General features: G+C 41.9%; 2 protein-coding genes across 2 annotated transcripts; one reads left to right on the top strand and one right to left on the bottom strand.

Annotated features, from left to right (window-relative positions):
- Positions 1-870: 870 nt before the first annotated feature.
- Positions 871-9,855, top strand: atxn10 (ataxin 10). The gene is made up of 11 exons (XM_083999472.1): positions 871-1,008; positions 1,479-1,661; positions 1,964-2,049; positions 2,156-2,252; positions 2,340-2,504; positions 2,646-2,726; positions 2,985-3,141; positions 3,274-3,391; positions 3,774-3,958; positions 6,062-6,125; positions 7,726-9,855. Exons 1-11 carry the CDS (start codon positions 878-880, stop codon positions 7,908-7,910), a joined length of 1,452 nt encoding a protein of 483 aa, XP_083855598.1. The 5' UTR covers positions 871-877; the 3' UTR covers positions 7,911-9,855.
- A 1,959-nt stretch (positions 9,856-11,814) lies between these two features.
- On the bottom strand, positions 11,815-18,509 carry wnt7ba (wingless-type MMTV integration site family, member 7Ba; the record flags this gene model as incomplete). Its single annotated transcript, XM_083999175.1, has 4 exons — positions 18,418-18,509; positions 16,837-17,067; positions 13,241-13,508; positions 11,815-12,294 (listed from the first exon to the last, which is right to left on the bottom strand). Exons 1-4 carry the CDS (start codon positions 18,498-18,500, stop codon positions 11,815-11,817), a joined length of 1,062 nt encoding a protein of 353 aa, XP_083855301.1. The 5' UTR covers positions 18,501-18,509.
- Positions 18,510-18,957: the final 448 nt, after the last annotated feature.

Genomic DNA, 18,957 nt, shown 5'->3' with positions numbered 1-18,957 from the left:
TTATGAATCTCATGTTCAAGGCTGTGCGTGTTTTGTGTTTAATTTTGCTCTGAGACAAAATTCCCTTTGGGGACATTATGGGTGAAGTTGTTTATCACACTGGAAGGAACTATGATTAAGATAGAATTGGTGTTTTGGTTATACTAATTCATGAAGCAATAGCAATAGGAACTAAGAAGCACAAGTGCTTAAAGAGGCAGTTTCTTCTTTGATTTCTGACATTTGAGATTGGGTCCCAAAATCTTGTTTAGATATTTGATTATTATAGCTTTGTGCTTTCATGCTCAATATTCCTAAATGGATTTGTATTTGACCAAATTACAGAGCTAGTAAGGACTATTATTGGAGTGATAACGGAGCAGCATTGCCCATTTGGTAGGCCAATTCCACACTGCACATAACAAAAATTATAAATTGGGGGTTAGTGTGAGTTAGTGTGATCTAAATTAAGATTATGAGGTGAATTTTTTTGTTTTCAAAGAGGGAATTTGGCGCAGCCGCAGTCACATGACAGTTGTACACACACACATTCGCATAGGCTACTGTAGCCTACATCTGTGTAGGCCCTACACAGATGTAACAATAGTTTGAGCAGCGTTTTGGCCCAGACAGACTCAGTTTGGGGCTTTGGAGAGTATTTTACTAATATACTTACTACTGATTTGAAACAAATAAATTGCTATAACTACTTCAAATGAGAGACAATACCAACTAATTTCCTCCTACTCCGAGTACTGGTACTGCATGATCCAGCAGCAGTGAAGCTGTGTGAAAACAGCAGCACATGCTTTGACTCCGCCCTCGCCCTGATTTCAACCAATCACGTGTCAGAGATTCCTCCGGACGTCCTGCCCATTACGCATGAAGCAGGGGAAACATGGCAGCAGACACTAACAGCAACCTGGACCTTTTAGCGTCTATCGCTGATATTTTGAATGAAAACCACTGCCCTGAGCACCTACAGGCGTTGAAAACGTTCACAACTGCGTTACGGGACAGGCAGTACAGGTACGGACAATGTAATTTACTGCTTTTAGAGAACGGAAACCGAGGGTGTTAGCTCAGCGGCTAAGCTAGCCTGAAGTAACAGCCGTTGACAACGTAGTGTCAAATATCAGCGGACTGGCCCATTGTCATGTCTTAATTAGGCCAGTTTTATTCTGTCACCGTGTTACTTAAAATGTAAGTTTGAGAATATATTCAGCAATATGGTGAGTTTACAGATATAAATGCAAAGAGGCTTCCCCGCTACACATGATGACAATGACGACAGTAATATTTTCATAGCAGACATTTTGAATTGTCATAGCAGCAAAAGCACAGGTGGGACTAATTATTATGTTGTTATAGCAATAATTGAAACTGAAAGGGGCAATTAACAGTGTTGCTAGCTACACCTGTGCCTGCAGTTTAAATGTTGTTTTCACTGGACATTTCTCCCATTTGTTGCCTCTTTTTTTGGTGAACTCTGTTTCCAGGGATGCCGTGGAGGTGCAGGCGTTTTCCCGTCTTCATGAGGTCCTGACCAGGCTCAGTGATGACCTGCAGACCGCCGACGGAGACGATGAGTCTGCCGCCCTGCAGCTGCAGTTGATTGCTGAGTGCTTCAGGGCCCAGAGGAACTCCTGTGTCCAGAGCACACGCAACCAGACTCTGCTCAGGTATTTGAAGACACAGTGATGTGTCATTGAGATGGTGACACAGAATAATAAATGGTCAGGATGAACATCAGCTACAGAAACAGTTGGTTAAACTTATCATATGTTTTTGACTTATAATCCTATGGTCTCAAAAAGTAGACTATGAAACAGTCTGATAAAAAATGCAAAATTGTCGGCTTTATTACAATGCTATTATATTAGATTGTGTTATATGTGTTAAGATTATTTCCGGCAGCCTGTCAAAAAGAAGCATCTAAATAATACATAATGCACAACATAATCTAATATTCTTTTTCATCTAGGGAGCTTGGGTTTGTTGATGTATCCCTCAAAATTCTGAGTTTCCTTCTGAACACAAATATGGAGAGCAGAGATGCCGTATATGAACGTAAGTCCTTGGTCATTCCACTATTCCTAATAATATCAGTTGATCTTCATATTATTTTAACTTTTTAATGTTAACCTATTCATATTAATTATTCTGCATTGTACAGCCCTCCGCTGTGGGATCCAGTTCCTTGGTAACTTAGCTGTGGGAAACCAATTGTGTAAAGATGACATCTGGCAGCTGAGCTTCCCAAATCTTCTCCTGTAAGTTGTAATATTAGTAAAAACCGATATAATTTAAACTACCCTCCTTTCCCCTCACAATGAGTCATCCCGGCCATGTGTCAACAGGCAACTGCTCAGTTCTGATGATGAGAAGACGGTGAACTATGCATCCATGGTGCTCCACACATGTCTGGATGAAGCGAAGGTGGAAGAGCTGTCAGAGCCCAGCAAAATTGAGCTGGCACTCAAGGTGATGGAGCTCTGTAGGACTCAGCCTGATCTGGACTGGACGTAAGTGTGTGTGTGTGTTTGAATGCATGTAATCTGTGTACAAAGAGTCAAAAATTTGTGTCATTTCATGGTATTACTTATATCTGGTAATAACTAATTAATCATAATAAACGTTTTTATTTGCTATTTCTGAATTTACAGGGTTCTCATTGCTACCCAACATTTCCTCAAGTCTTCAGCTCTGGTGGAGAGCATGTACTCGGGGATGTCTCACCATGAGAGGTAATTTACTTTTTACTACAAACAGATGCATAAACAAGAATATGATGGACCAACATCTCCTTTACAGAAAATGGCATGCTGATAAAGATGGTTTTATTGAATCACAGTCTAGACAAGTCATTTTAATAATATTGATTCTGATACAGCAGAATATCATAAGTGTACAGAAAGGTTACCTGTCACAGAATATTACCCAGAAAGCTGGTGTTTAATACTGAAAGGTACTCTAGATGTGTCTAACAGATGTGTGTTTTTCAGACTTACTCTGCTAGAGCTTCTATTTGCCCAGCTGAGAGAGGATGACTCCGAGGAGTGTGGCATCCCATCTAGTGTAGCTCGTTTCCTGGCTAATTCCTTCCAGAAAGGTTGTGGAGCTGTGCTTTCACTTGCTACTGGTTCTGCTTCCAATGATGAGGTACAGATAAACCACATCCCTAAGAACTTTGACCTGAACTATGTAAAACGTTTTCTCAATCTTCTTTTAGTATTATTTTAAGAGCACATCCTTTCAGTGTGACCGACACCTGTTGGTTGTAATCCCCAATAGGTCCTGCAGGAGGCACTGACAGTAATTAGTGCGCTGGACGTTCTTTGTGAGATGACCTCAGACCACAGGCAGTTCATGTTCCTACAGGACCACCCTGACCTTCTAGTGACCACTGTTGGTAAACGAAAACACATACTCACATAACCTCACTGATCGGATCCACAAATGGAGTCTGTGGGTCCAGTTTGGCTGTCTCAGGGTAAATATGTCATACACCATAGGCTCTCTGTGCTGTGTAAGATCCAGATTCTCATCAAATCAGCCACAGAAATACAATTCCTGCACACAGTCTTCCTCCATGCTGACAGGCGATAAAAGACTCAACCAAGTCCAAACATGGCTAGAACAACTTGTCTGAAGTAAATTTATCTAGAAATCAAATTCCCTCTTAATCTGTAATTGGCTTTAGTAGTTTAAATTTAAACTTGATATAATGTATGTGTTTTTTTTTCTCTTTTTCACCAGTTTCTGCTTTTTACCCTTTTGCTTTTTCACTGCAGAGCTCCTGGAGCAGGTACATTCTATAGGGAAGGCCAGTAAGAACATTTTCAGCGCTGCTCAGAACTTCTCCTCCCTCAGTGGAGATGGAGACATTTCTTCCCATTCCCCTGTCATCAGCTTCAAGGCTCACCTCATCCGGCTGATAGGAAACCTCTGTTACAGCAATGCTAACAACCAGAACAAGGTTAGGAATGGATGGCTGCATGAATGATTGTCAATTAATATGCCTAAAGTTAAACATGTGGACATAACCCACATAGCCCAAACAAATCAAATTAGGGTTTATACAGATTTTCTGTGCAGGTTAAAAAAATAAGAACATGTTTGTATTAGTTTGTTCTTTATCCTTAAATATGCATAAAATCTCCTCCTCTGAGGTTAAAAAACCATTGCAATTGTAATGTATCAAAGCCAAACAAAGATCCTTTAGTTCAAAAGTTGGTTGTTATTTTAAAGAAAATCAACCATAAACAAATATAAAAATTGGTTAATTGTTGGTCACTTTTTAAGGAACAGTGTTAAATCTTTGCTGCTTTTTGCTTAAATGTGTGTTCATTTTCCCCTTTTGTTTATAAGTTATGATTTTGTTAAGTGTTGATGATTTGAAAAAAAAAAGGAATTACAACAAAGGAAATTTATTTGTGATTTAAGACAGTTTCTTATTAGTGACTCTATTTTACAGTTGGTATTTTTTCTTCCACATTTTTCCTAATCCACTGGGTCCTTCTACTGATCGGATGTGGGGCCTCTTGAAATGTAGTGAGCACCTTAATCCATCTAACACAGTGGGGTCAACGGTCAAGAAGAGGCCCTCATTGTCTCGATTTTACAGACCTGTCTCTACACTGAATTTGCATCTTTAAACTGCTGGTTCTAAAAAATGGACTGTTGTACTACCAAACCACACGATCTCCAGAGGACTGAGAGGAACTGAGGAGCACAATTAGTGTAATATCTAATGGAGCATGAGGTTGTGTGTTCCTATGGCTGTAGGCTTACCAGTTCTTTCAGCACAGCAGCTTGGTTTTGCACTGAAATGTGAAACATTCCCTCCCTCGTGTTTTATCAGTTTGTCTCCATCGCCATCTGTCAGCATCTCGCTATTAACATGAAAAACAGATAAAGTGAATAGGGAGGAGTTGGCCTCTATCTATGGCACATTATAGACTCAGTCCTACTTAATAGAAACAGATTTGTGGAATGCCTGTGGGATGGCCACCCTCAACTGGCCTCTCTATAATATTTATGGATGCTGATCTGTGGTCTGTCAGTGGTCAGAAATCACCCCATATCTGTTTTCACTAAGATCTCTTCCAGTAAACCAAATGTCATTCTGTTCACCTTTGGGAGAGATTGTAATTTAAGATGTGCATGCAAAGCACTGAACTGCATGCACCGGGCTGAAGTCAGGGTACAGTGGCTTGTTATTCATCTCTGTATGGGTTTGGACATAATATAAGCAACTTCAGACAGTCGTCCTGAAAGTGGAAAACGCAGACCTGGGTGCTTGTGCTAGTCAGCGACTTTGTTTCTTTGACAGTTGAAATGACATTTCCATTTTCTGAAACTCAGCACTTGGTGGTGTGCTGGTGCTCCCACCAATATATTTGAAGAGAAACCACAATGGCAAGAGGAGGGCAACAGCAAGCAAAGACAATAATTAAGCCTATAGAATCAGACAAATGATGCAGAGCAGATCACCCTGTTGTGATGGTCGCAGACTGAACCACAACCACACTGCTGCTTTTGCATGGACCTGAGGCTCTGCTAAGGACAGGGACACTTAGGTTAAAGGAATTTCTTTCCTTAATGAATTTGAACTTCGTTTGTTTTCTCTTAAAACAGTGATTTCTGGCTAGACTACTCTGCTTGACCAAATCCTACAATTCCCTGAAATGTTTATGTGTAAGATTTGAATAGTACTGATGAGAACTTTCTCTGTTTTCACAAAGAATGGGCAATCTACGCTTGTGGTATGTTTGCTTTTTCAGACCATCAGATTTGTGTGGTGAAAAGCAAAATCTCTTTGTCCTTTTTAATATTGCTCTCACCTATTACTTTGAAAATGGTTATAAAAACCTGAATTTTCTTATCCATAGACCAATATGGAGTGGCTTGATACATTGAGTGGGAATTTGGGAAAAGTAAATAATGTCAAAAAACACTTGAGTAAAGCAAATCTGTCAATAACTTTAGGTCCATTTGTTTTATATGATGTCTGCAATAGCAAATGCTGTCATTGAAAATGAAGTGTGATCCACATATAACAATATACTGCTCTCCACAGGCGAGAGAACTGGAAGGCATCCCCCTCATCTTGGACAACTGCAACATAGACAGCAACAACCCTTGTATCCTTTGTCTGATCTGGAAATGGAGACACATTTGTGTTTGTGTAAATGTATGTCAAGTTTGTTTGGAGGTCATATAAGTACATTTGTCCTGTATTCTGGCACTTTGGGACTGAATTTGATGTGTTTACACAGGGAGGTTAGTGAGTCTGCAACCAAAAATAACTGCTGCATCAAGCCTTGATCACTGCAGTGTGTGTGCACTTGCTGAAATTTGAACATGGCCCCTGCTCACCATCTTTCAGTTCATCTTTGCCTGCAGCTGGTCAACAGTGTCAACTGATGGGATGCAGTCGTTGTCGGTCTGCTTGTAAATGCTACTTTGTTTGGAGAAGCGCTCAAGCGGAGTTTGTTTAGTACACTGGAGCTGCTTTGTGTATAATATTGTTTTTCTTGACACTGTGTCAGAGGCATTAAATCAGTACTATGGTAATTATTTAGACCACAGTGGTGCTTTTGTATTAGATTGCATTTTGATATGACTTTAATGTTTTATCAGCCCCCACTATATTACAATATACAATATTTTAACACTTCTCAATGACAAAACTTAATTCAACAACACCACTAATTATGGCCTCTAAAACTGCTTTCCACTCAAAATCTCTTTGACCCATTGTCAACAAAAACAGAACAGTGTAAGATTCACTGAGATATGATTTAATTGAAGTATTGATTTGCATTACATTGCACTAATCTGCTGTTATATTGTGGCACCTCTGTGCTGTAAATGTAGATACTGTTACTGTAACAACTTGGCTGTGGACCAGATGATAATGACCTTGAACTGGAGGAAATGTTCATATGAACTTAGTGTACATACTGTAAGTAGTGCCCTCACAGAGTGTACTCTTATGCAGCCACTGAGTTGCCCCTCTGGGCTTCCTGTTACCAGTTGGTAATATATTCCTGAAGAGGGCACTGTGCCAGACTGTCTTTTACCCAGGTCAATGGTCTGAGCCAAGCCTTTGTCCTCATGCCTCTGTATATGCTTACATACACACACGCTGCCCACCCCTTCCACTGTATTTTCATGTAGGTGTCAGCATTTGTTTCTGATCAGAGAGACTGTCAAACAAAAAAAGTTTATTGGACTTTGCATGAAACTAGAGAGGGGTGAGTTGAGAATGTTTTTTATCACAAAACGTAACCTGTCTGCGAAACTCGTTTGTTTGTTGGGCTCTCTGCTTACTCAGTGACCAAAGGCAAAATACCTGGCTCTCAAGAGCATAACATCTTGAGTTAGACACTGGAAACCTTTGGCATATGTTACTCGTTTTTATTGTTACAGTAAGTCTTAACTGTCCTTTGTATTTATGCAGTTTTTAAAAATGTGATTATCTAAAAAGCGTACATTATGTTTTACAACGTAAAGGAAGATGAAATTGGTTCGAAGTGGGAGCGTTACTTGAATCAGTACAGGGACATAATAAATCATATATCACAACTTCCTTCTTGAACTTAAGCTATTAGTTATTAGCTGTTTTAGTATTTTTTTAAAGTAACATGTATTTTTTCCATTGACATGTTTATAAAATACCAAAAAGAACCACAGCCTGTATCAATCACAGTGGTTTTGACCTTAACTCAAGATCTTAAGTCATCAGCCAGTGGGCCATCTTCGCCATCAGGAACCTCTTAGAAAACAACGCGACGAACCAGAAACTGGTCGCTGACCTGGAGCGCCAAGGCCCTGCCGACTACTCTGCACTCAGGGAGCTGGGCTTCCTGGTGGAGGAGCGAGATGGAAGCCTGCTGCTCAAATCCACGAGGAAAGACTCATAAAAACCTGGGAGAAGGAGCCAGGAGAAAGGAGATCCTCAACTCACAAGCAGGTTTTCATGTGAAATAATTGTCTATAAGGGAAATGCGTACATGTGCATGCGCTTGTGTGAACATGTACGCCTATAGTGCTCCCAGCCTCCTTATTGTTAGCTAGTACTAGTAGTAAGCTTCATTTGAGGGTGAATGTCTCATCCTCTGTCAAACACATGTTTTGTGCCTGTCCAGAAAAAAACTGACAGCCACACTGCCAGAATAGAAAGCAAAGAAGTACTTTGAATCAGACATTTCTACCAGAAGAGTATGTAAAACTTACTTTTCTACCTCCGTTATATTTATAATCATGCTCAGAGGGACCATTGGTATTCTTGATGAACAAAAGGCCCATGGGGTCCCCCTGGTACAAAAGTAGAGGTCAGACCGTTAGAAGCTCTTGTTCTGTGTTGACCTGAGTCTGGGAAATGAAGAGTCTGGGAGAGACGAGCACATGCTGGTACCTTTTGGCAGGGCTTATGCTTTGCGGTTTAATCCAAAGACAAAGAGCACCACAGTGTTCGGGCTTTTCACTTTTCACTGACACTGATGTTACCAGCAGGGGTGGAGGTTTAATTCCAGGCCCATAGTGACTTCTGCAGTAACTGTGAAACAGAGAATGACCAAAACATGATATAATCAACCCCCTCACCGCCTTACCTAATTAAATGGCGGTGTCTTTGCCAGAGAGACAAAGATTTTTTTTCCTCGTTCAGATGCTTTGAATACCTGCTAATTTAAATTGACATAATATAAATAATAATAAATATATTAATCTAAGAATGTCTTAATGCTAACTTCAACACTAAAACTAATAAACAATGCATGTTTTGTAGTCTAAAAACCATCGGTAGAGCATGAGCTTGTAGCTGTAGCTCTGCTTGCTTTTGCTTTTGCAGTACTTCTTGTCTTAAGGCAACAACAGCAATGAGTTTTACACTCACCTCATAATGAATTTTCATCTTACTCTTCGTCATCTAACTCTTCCTCTGTTTCTGTCCTATTGCACAGTACTGTAGATAAATAAGGCATGACAGCTAATGGCATGCATCATAGATCATTAACTGTCTATAAACTCACAACTTGGAGTTTATATTTTACACCTTGGACTGCTTCTACCTGCTCTGAGCTATTTTTGACCTTTACCTGACTGCATAGATTATTTTTAGGATTCAGTAAATACTCTCCTTCATATCGAGCTGTACGTGCATGTGCGTGTGTGCTTGTGCTTCTTCTGTTGACCAGTGACACTGGATCAGTAGTCAGTGGTTGAGAGCATACTGAAAGTGTACGTCCGAAGAGTGAGTGAATGAGTGAGTGAATCAGACCAGAAGCATTAGTTTGCAGAATGACATCCCTCCCTGCTCCTCCTGTTGCTGGATAAGCTGAACAGTCCTGACACCTCAACAATACAGCGCTTTACGGGCCTGCCCACACCCTGCTCCACCCTGTTTGCTCTGCCTCTGATTTTTAATGACAAAATGTATTGAAACAATCGGCTGGACTCTCCCCTCAATCCGTCGGCATAGTGAAGGGAGCTTATGTGGTTCCGGTCCCCAGGATTTCAGACAGCTAACAAAACAGCTGTTACTTGCGCTCGACTGGCTGGCTGCAATGCTTTTCAGCCCCACAGGAAAGAGGCTGTGCGAGTCAGCCGGGCTGAATGAGGTGGCATGGCCATGGTAGTCTGTTCACCTCCTAACACATTAGTACCACATCAGTCAAGGCCAGAAGTTCTTGTGTTTCCCATATCAGCGATTTATTCCATAGGCCTCTACTATTTTGTATTTGTGCCTTCTGGTTTGATATTTACCTAAAGCAAAAACACATTGTCAGGGTGTAAAGTACATGCTTCATTCTAATGATTCAAATGATATGTTTACATAATGTCTAATAAAGTACTATGTGTGACAAACAGCTTTTTGTAATGATTTTAATAATGCTAATATATTACATAAAACTCAAGAGGCATTAAAAGGATGCTCAGATTTTTATTGGTAAAAAAGGAAGAAATACAACTGTCCATTTTTGTAAGTGATGCAGACTTTGTTTTAGCCACAGAACAAATAAACTTAAATTATCTGTGTTTAAGTTATATATATAACTATACTTTTAGGAAGCAAAGAGTTGCTCCTTGTCACTGAAAGCGCTATTAAGACAACTGGAAACACAGAAACTCCTCAATCTAAGCTGCACATTTACCTTGTTTACTGAAACGTCCAATGTACTATGTATTAGCAACTTCCATGTATTAAATCAAATACTTGACAGTGGTTTCCACAAAATTTTTCTGGACTTTCCAATGCTTTAATGAATCACTCAACTTTTAGGAGCTACTTTGAATTGTAGCGGATCGCATTGAGATAGACAATCTGGGCTACTGCGATAAAACACATGGAGTATTTACAATTTAGGAACTTTGATCAAAGACATAAATTCCAAATAATTTATAGCTCTCAAATCTGAATACAATGACATTAGAAACACTGGTAAATAGTGACTTTGTTTTCCATCTATAAATGACATAAAGTGCCACGTTCCTCATATAAAAATATACTCTTCAAATTGTTTTGTAAGTTATATAAAGCCTAAATAAACATTTCTGAATACATTAAGGGTGCTGTCCAAAAATAGCTTGGAGGCCTTTGATCCTCTCATACCCCCTTCTGTGTGGTTGGGGCACATGCCATCCACCCAGGCAGGCCTAAACCGCGCTGGAAGGCCTTGTGTAAGCAGAGGCCACGATGTGGAATTCCACGTCTCTGCCGTTCATGGGAATGTTGGATGTATCTGAACGTGATTGCACCTCTATGGAGTTCCACTGAGGCTTACATGCTTTTCTCAGAAGTCAAGAGCCCTCTGAAAACAAGACAATGAACGCAGTCAGGATTGGAAGTGCCGCTGAAACTGACAAGTTGGATGCTTAAAATAGTATGCCAGTGGTTTCTGCCTCTTTGGCTCTTTGTGTAACAAAGGGTCTGGGCCCTGAGGGGGAATATGTCCATGAGAGCAGCACTCGACAGCATCAGCCCCCCCAAATTACTCATGTCCAATGGAGAAAAAAAAGGAAGAATGTGACTATGTGAGTGCAAAAGAAAAGGATTTATATATAGTACTGACCACTGATAATGTATAAACATATAAAAAGGAATTTTTAGTGGCTGAAAATGGGACTCCATGTAACTATAAATCTGTTACTCCCAGCTTGAAATATATCAGTAGCAATTGAAGATCATAAAAGAGAGGAAAAATATTATAGAGCAGTTGAATTGGCTATCGGTCCTGTAAGACTTACAGTTTGAAAGTTTTGATATTTTTACATAAATAATCTCGTTTTATTTTCAGTGTTCAAACAGAATACAGTGTGAGCGTACAGTTAAACGTATTCCACTGCCACCTTTCAGTCTTCATCAGGAGCCGGTCGTCATTCATGGCAGTCCAAAGCACTTTGCTTCCAGTTGGCGTGTAACGAGTCTTCTCGATAGTTCCTCGTTGCGCTCTCTTGCACAACATCCGTGAGCTACATTTTGTGTCATGTTGTCTTGTCAAGATATTGTTTTGCTGGAGGAAAATAAGAGAAGATCAAATCCTTTCACCTGCAACATGTTTTGTATCATGTCACATTTTTCGCACCAGTACGCAAGCAAATGTTTTTCTGAAATCTTCATGTTTGTTTTTCCCCAAACTCTCCAAACCTCATGTTCCATTTCACGTCTGTCTTTCCTTGCTTCAAAGAACTCCAAATAGGATGTCAAGGTGTGCAAAATGTTGAATAAATACTTCCAAGTCCTTCACTTCAAATTCCACTTTGTTGTACCCCTACCCCCTTTGTCTGTTTTCCCATCCTCGCCACATGATCCCAATTCCTCGTTCCCTACTTGCAGGTGAAAACTTCTGATTTCTCACTGCAGGTGTTGCACTTCACAAAACAGCACCAGTGGAACTTGCAGTTGCACTGCCACACACGCGTGTAGTGGTGCGTGTTGTATCCCCGGCCACAGCACATCACGTTACAGCTGTCTGTGTGGGTCGAGGTGCCATTGCACAGTCTGCCTCTTGTCCCCGTACTTCCTGTAGATGTGTCCTCCTCGCAGTAGTTGGGCGAGCGCTCCAGGTAGACCAGGTCCGTGTCCGTGGGCTTCTGGTAGCCCCGGGCCTCTTTGAGCCGTAGGAAGGAGGGCTGGCGGAGCCGCGAAGCCCGGACGGGCTCTACTTGAACTGCTTCGCTGTAGCGTTCCTTCAGCAGGTAACCAATCTCTCTAAACTTTGGCAGCGTGATCCAGCAGGTCTTGGTGGTGCAGGAACCAGATACACCGTGACACTTGCACTCCAGCTTCATCCGCTCCTCAAGGATCTGATCACACATAGAACAGAGGTTCAGTCAGTATAAACTGAATTTATAAATATATTCTGCAGGAGAAACGCATACATTTTAACTTTGTTTCATTTTGAATTCATATGTCCATGGCATGAATTTGAAACAGTTAATAGTAATTGCATACCCTTGAAATCTGTCTCTTTTGGTAAGCTGGGCTTTCTGTGGCTATTTCAACTTTCAGCACACGAACCAGCGTGCCAACTTTATGTCAAAAACCTGGGGAAAATAACTCATACCCCAAAAACTGTAGTCTCTAATTAACTTTACCTTTCTTCAGACCACAAAATGGCGTGACAGGCCGAGAAAACTGACCAGAACTGTTGTGCAACTGTGCACAGATAGAGTTTCATTGTGGTCTCAACCCGATTTATATTATAATGCGTCATCTGAAAATATTTGTATTTTCACAGACGCACATGACAGATTGACAGGTGACTGCTTTCTCTTGACACTGAGCCCGATATTGACATAACTGATTTCATAGTCGGTAAATTTTGATCACAAGACAGTATGACTTCATCTCATCTCATCCCAACACAATCCCTGCACCCTAAATTGCTATCACACTCTGGTGGGAGTTTGCTCTTGGATTTGGTTGGTTTAGTGTGTGCGCTGGTGCAGAAGTGTGGTCTTTGGTGCTGCAACTGAGAAAGGAAGAGGGAGAGACTTGCAATAATATCCTCTGTCCTGACTTGATGTGTAGTAATTCAGTCAATGAAGTTTAGGAGTGTGGCACAGCTCCACATTTAGCAGCTGGATCTGCCAACTCTTACATCTCGGTTACACTTACCCACCCACACTCTGCTGCACAGGAGTTTTTTTTAATCATATGTAGTTACTGTTACAAATATATAATAAATAACTTTAAAAATATTTTTTTATACTCATGGACAGTCTGTGGCGTACAAGACTTTTGCATTACCTTTCGCCCGGCCTCGTTGTTGTGCAGGTTCATCAGCCGACGGGCATTTTTCTTGATCTCCCGGGCGTCTACGAAGCGCCGCGAGAACTCCACGCCGTACTTGACGTCAGCCGAGCAGCCTCCCCACTTCCAGCCCTCCTCTTGGTCGTGGTAGCCCTGCTTCTCTCGGTCACAGCCGCACTGGCTCAGGTTGCCTTGGCTACAAGCTGCAGTCACTGCGTGGGCAACTCCAGCTGCAGTGATGGCATATGTGAATGCTGCCTCCCTGCTGCCTGAAGAGAATAGAGAAGGATCTGAATAAATCTGATTTGGAGAGGAAAGTAGCATAATGAAAGTGCTCTAGCTATTTATACGGCACTAAGTTTACACATGTAAATGTTGTTTTCTTGTCACAAGGAGTGCTCAGTGTTGTCTTGGCTTGAGAGTCAATATTTTTAGCACTGAGCCCCTGTTCCAAACTGTAAATGTTGGGTACAAAATAATTGAAGCAGTGTGAAATGTAGGATCCAACGTTTCTCAAGCTCGACACTAATATTCAATCACCAAAGGCTGTGTACTTCCACACTGGTACAGCTAAATCAACTCTTATAGAAGCTATGCTGGAGCTATTTGGCCTCCCTAAACTTCATGAACCAATAATAGTGATGAACATGTAATTTCTCACATCTAAGACTAATAGGAGGATAACAGATGTGTCAGTTACACAGAATCTGTACACACTTGCACAGTCCTGAGAATCAGTGTTAAATACATCAACAGAAACACCCTAACAAGCCAGTTGGGCCATCCGCTGTGGCTTAACCTGAGCAAATACCTGTAGAGTGCAGATGGAAGTCTGCTTCACTCTGTATAATTAACAGCTATAAATAGTGAAATTAGTGGAACTAGATAATTAGGCATGACGGCAGGATGACTGACGGGTGATGGCATTCGGAGGGAACTGCCAGTCAATCCATACAGGCTGATCTACACTAGTAAAAAATCATCTTTGATCACACAGGGGAAAGGTGAAACTGTGTCCTGTGAGCAAAACTCAAACTTTACTCTAGTGCAGTACTTAATTTCCGGATGATGACTTCAATGAAAGATAAGCCTTGGTTTGAAGTGCATCACTGAATTGGAGGGTCTGAGGAGGATCACTTTTGTGGTTATATGTGTTTGTAAAAGTAATTAAGTACCTGTTGCTCAATAGCAGTGACTAGTTTTACACTTTCACCTCAACTGAAATAATCCCACTATCCCTTTCAATGTCAATTACAATAAGAGATTATGATGGTGCGGGTGAGTGTGATATAATCTGATAATATCTATTTCTTTCCTTTCTGTCATATATCTGATCTGCATCAGTACTCAGTTCCAGTAAGAACAATTATCTGTATAGTGAAGAAAACACAAGTGACATCTACTGGCTGACTGGAGGAGCTATTTTCTGGATCGGCACTCGTGGAGTTGCTGTCATAATGTTTTTCATCAATGGAATTTCTCACGCGGCTTAAGTGTCAGTCTGTGTCCGTCTTAGGCGGTCCACATTATTACAGCAAATGATACCGCTGTGTTACATGTTGAAATAATCTGCGGCCAGGCCTGACTGAGATATGCCCATTTCCAAGCCTTTGTATGTCACCATTTGAACTTCAGAATAAACACATTTATATTTATGGCGTGGAGGGGGGAAGTGAATTCATTGGCACAACAATCGGTAACAGGATATTCCCCCTCTCCAATCAGGATAATGCAGGGCCTTCATTCTCCTCAACAGCCCAGAGTATTAATGCATGGCGTCTCTGTAGAGGCGATTCTAATGGCTCCCTTCCAACCTGACAAACTCACTCGCTGAAACCATCGGGCCTGCGGTTCCCCCGGTCCATAACTCATAACAAACTCTGAAGTCTTCTCTCATCAGGCTAAATCCACGGCCCATTCAGATATATTGTATGGTGAGCATTTCTCAAGGCATCAGGCGCATGCAATAGCCAAACAGCCATCTCCTCGCACTGTGATTTGTTTTGATTGTACAGCCGTGCATGCAGCGTTCCATTGTTGCCATCCAGCTGCTGGAGCTGACTTCAATTAGTGGTTAGCATGAATCTCTCTGGTCTTTCTCAACGCTTAATGAGTTCACAGCCCTGGCAGGTCAATCAAATGAAGTGGCGGATGGTATATGTGTGACACAAGAAGGGGTGGGGGGGTGGGTATGGCCTTGTCTAACATTTTTTCCTTAAAAAAAAAAAAAAAGCAGACATGGATAAGAATAGGATGAGAAAATTAACCAGCTTTACAAAGTATCCCTGTACATGCCTGGAAATCTGACACGTTCTGCGCCGTTAGCTACAACTCTCTAATTAGTTTTTAGACAGATCTAATTAGTTTTAGCCTTAATCTTAATTCTTATTTGGCGAAGCTGTCTACACAGAGAGGACAGGGGGGAACGTAGCTGGGCCCGAAGTGTCTCTCGAAGCTCGTTTACACGCCACAAGAGAAAAGAGACATTTCCTCTGACAAAAGAAATAAAGGGATCCAGACGTCTGTCTCCCTGTCTCCCGTGTAGAAGAAAGTGATTGCTCCCAGAGCTGCTAGATTAAACATGGATCCAAACCCACAGCAAGACCGCAACAAAACATTTCGGACTGAAATACAATTTATATAAGAGGTTCACATTAGGAGCAAACAGGCTTCTGTGAGAAATGAAACGGTGAAGAATGTTGTCTAAAACAAGGGAGATGTGGTTAAAAATACTTTGAGATGATGGCACACCCAGATAGGCCTTAGACGAGGCTTCACAGGGGAAGACTTCGCCATCCATTTACGGCTGCTTTGTTGTGACAGTGTGTTGCGAGCACAGTGATGTTCCACACATCAACCAGATTGAACTTCCTTTGGGGAACGCTAGCACAGCCTTTGGAGTTGGGGCTTTTTTTTTGTGTGTGTCTTCACAAGAATTCACGGTGGTTGCGCGGCAAAACAGAAATGTCTTCGTTAAAGTTTTGCCACCCGTCTCAAAGTCTGTTTCACGCTGCTTGAGTCGAGCTATGCTGCAGCTTTTTTTTTTTTTTTTCCCCCCTCATGTCACTGACGAGATTTACACGTCGAAGAACAATACAACACAGACGAGAAGACGGGCTGGTGTCAAAGCACTGCTCGGCTCTTTCAGTTTCTGTGAATGGGAAATCACAGCCAAGCCACACAGCTCAGGCTTTGCTCAGTTGGTCTTGTTCTTGTTTATGTACCTGTCGTCCTGCTGGTTGCATCTCATTTAGTCTAATCTGACTAAGTGTTGTGAAATGTCTGGGACACGTGGACAACCCCGGGATTCCCTACACTTAGTGTTTACAAAGGTGAGAACCAGTTTTGCCCCTGGGGCATCTCTGAAGACCATTATCCCTTGTTTGATTCCAGCTGAGGACCTTCGTTACAAGTCATCTCCTGTTTCTGTCCTTATATCCTGTCATCTATCTACTAAAACAAAACAAAACTTTGAACCCCACAAAACTTTATTGAGATCTTCTGGGGGCCTTGGACCAACTTTCTTACCATCACACACTCCACTCATCTGATTTCCTAAGGTAAAACCATTAAGATCTGAGTTTCAAACAGACTGACCTACTCTCAGCTCTTGTCCAAAGACCGTCCTCTCGCCCAGGGCTGAGCAGTTCCACCGGCCATAGCGGAACTGGTACTGACACTCATTGATTCCCAACTGAGCGCCTTCGCCGATGACGATGATGGCGTCGGGGCGAGTCTGACAGAGGGCCCTCTGACGGGGGGCCAGTCCCGGTATCTTGTTGCAGATGATGTTTGCACCCAGAGCTACCACCGAGGACAGCGCCCTATAGGCACAGAGAGAAGGAGATTAATGACAGAAGAAAGAACAGCAGCAGTTTTTACAAGGCCATATAGATAACACTGACAGGAGAACAGAAGACAAAACGGAAAAACAAAGATTCACCTGTGAACGCACTCTATATATAGTCTGAATTTAAGTTGAGCATTATCTATCCTTGATTTGGGCCAACAAATAATACCATATTTACAAGAAACTAAAGTTTCACCAAACTTTTCATTTTAGTCGCCAGTTTACAAATTAGTGATGATTAACAAGACCAAATCAGAAGGTACAATAAGAGTATACTCTGCGTCATCCATCCTTACCCCAGATCACATTATAGGTATTTTAATGGACCTTCATAAAGACATGAAAAAGAACAATAGTTAATTATAGAAATGGGACTAAATCCAGTTCATTTCTGTCTGCCCCTCTCTCCCTCTCTCTGTTACAGAAAACATGAACCACCACAGCTATTTTAGGTTTCAGGACCTGCCCTTGTTATGAATGAGAAGCATGTATGGTGCAGCAATCATTCTCTTTGTGAGGGCCTGGGTCTTTGAATGTCATAAGAAAGAGCTCATTACATTGGTCTGCTCCTATAGAGAGAGCGAGGATCAGTCCAATATGACTCTTTTCCATATGCTGCTTTCATATTGGACTTGTCTGACCAGGTGCTGCCATGACAAAGTGGCTCTGGTGTAATGTGTAAATCCATGAGAGCAGGTTATCTCATCAGCTGCACACGTCTAAGAACATGAAAAAAAAATCATGTAGATTAAATATTGGCTTCATTCAGCCCAATCTGCAGGCACTTTTTTTTTTTATAAGCAGTGGATTTATGGCACAATATTAGAATGAAAATGACGTTAACTGCTCATATTATAGGGAAAAACCTGCAGCCCTTGTTCCGTGGTCGTCTGTGATTCCATTGTGGAATAAAAATGAAGTTGATTGAACGACACAAGTCACGCACTTCCTACCAATGTTTCCAAACTTTTGGCTGAGTGGATATTCCAAGTTACATTTTTTCCGTTTCCATCCATCTCTCTGCCACGCCAGAACCAAATGTAACCACAAGAAAAAACAGAAAAAATAGCCTATATCCATATTTTCCATTCAGCAAATTTGAAAAGCAGTAGAAGCACGTTTCACATTCTCTCGTATTAAAACCCCGCAACAACCTCATTAAGCTCCGCCACGCGCGATCTAACGCGACTATTCAATTTCCTGGTGCGTAATTGGCCATTTGATTTTGCGCGTAAAGGAAGAGCCACCTGCACACTGTCAGGTGAGCTTCAAAGTCAAGCTGAGCGACGATTGAACTGAACAAGTACATTGATAAGAAACCTACAGGTAGCTACCGCTGGTGAGGATGAGGAAGATCTGTGGGTAGTAGACGGACAGCAGCGCACTGCGAGACGAGATGATGAGCATGGTTGCGCATTGAACACCACTTGTGCTGCGCTCTTGCGGTTTGAAAAAACAGATGGAAGAGGGGGGGAGAGAAAAAAAAAGGAGGATGAGGTGTGAACAAATAAATCCCTTTTTTTTAATCTGACGTCCGGGAAGTTTAAAAGGCACAAGTGTCGTCTCTTTCTCCCCGCCGTTCAGAGGTGGTGTCTTCAGCTAGTGCAGCCGTGGCGCGCTGCGACAGCTCCAAGCTCCGCTGTCCATGTGCTGGAGATGAGAGGCTGCATCCCTCGGCCGAAGTGCGCTCTGCCACCTGGGCTCATAGAGGACTGGGTGGGAAAAGAGAGAAGAGGGGAGGGAGGGAGGAGGGAGGGAGGGGGGGTCAGCCGGGGTTCCGGATGTCCGATACGCGTCGCTCACGTCTCCAAAAGTGAGACTGTTGTGGCACTGGAAGTGTGGGAGACAGTGCCCCCCTCCCCCC

This window comes from Trachurus trachurus, assembly GCF_905171665.1.
Source record: "Trachurus trachurus genome assembly, chromosome: 23".
Classification (NCBI taxonomy): Eukaryota; Metazoa; Chordata; class Actinopteri; order Carangiformes; family Carangidae; genus Trachurus; species Trachurus trachurus.
Note: the sequence above shows the minus strand (reverse complement) of the source record. Positions and strands in the feature narration are given on the sequence as shown.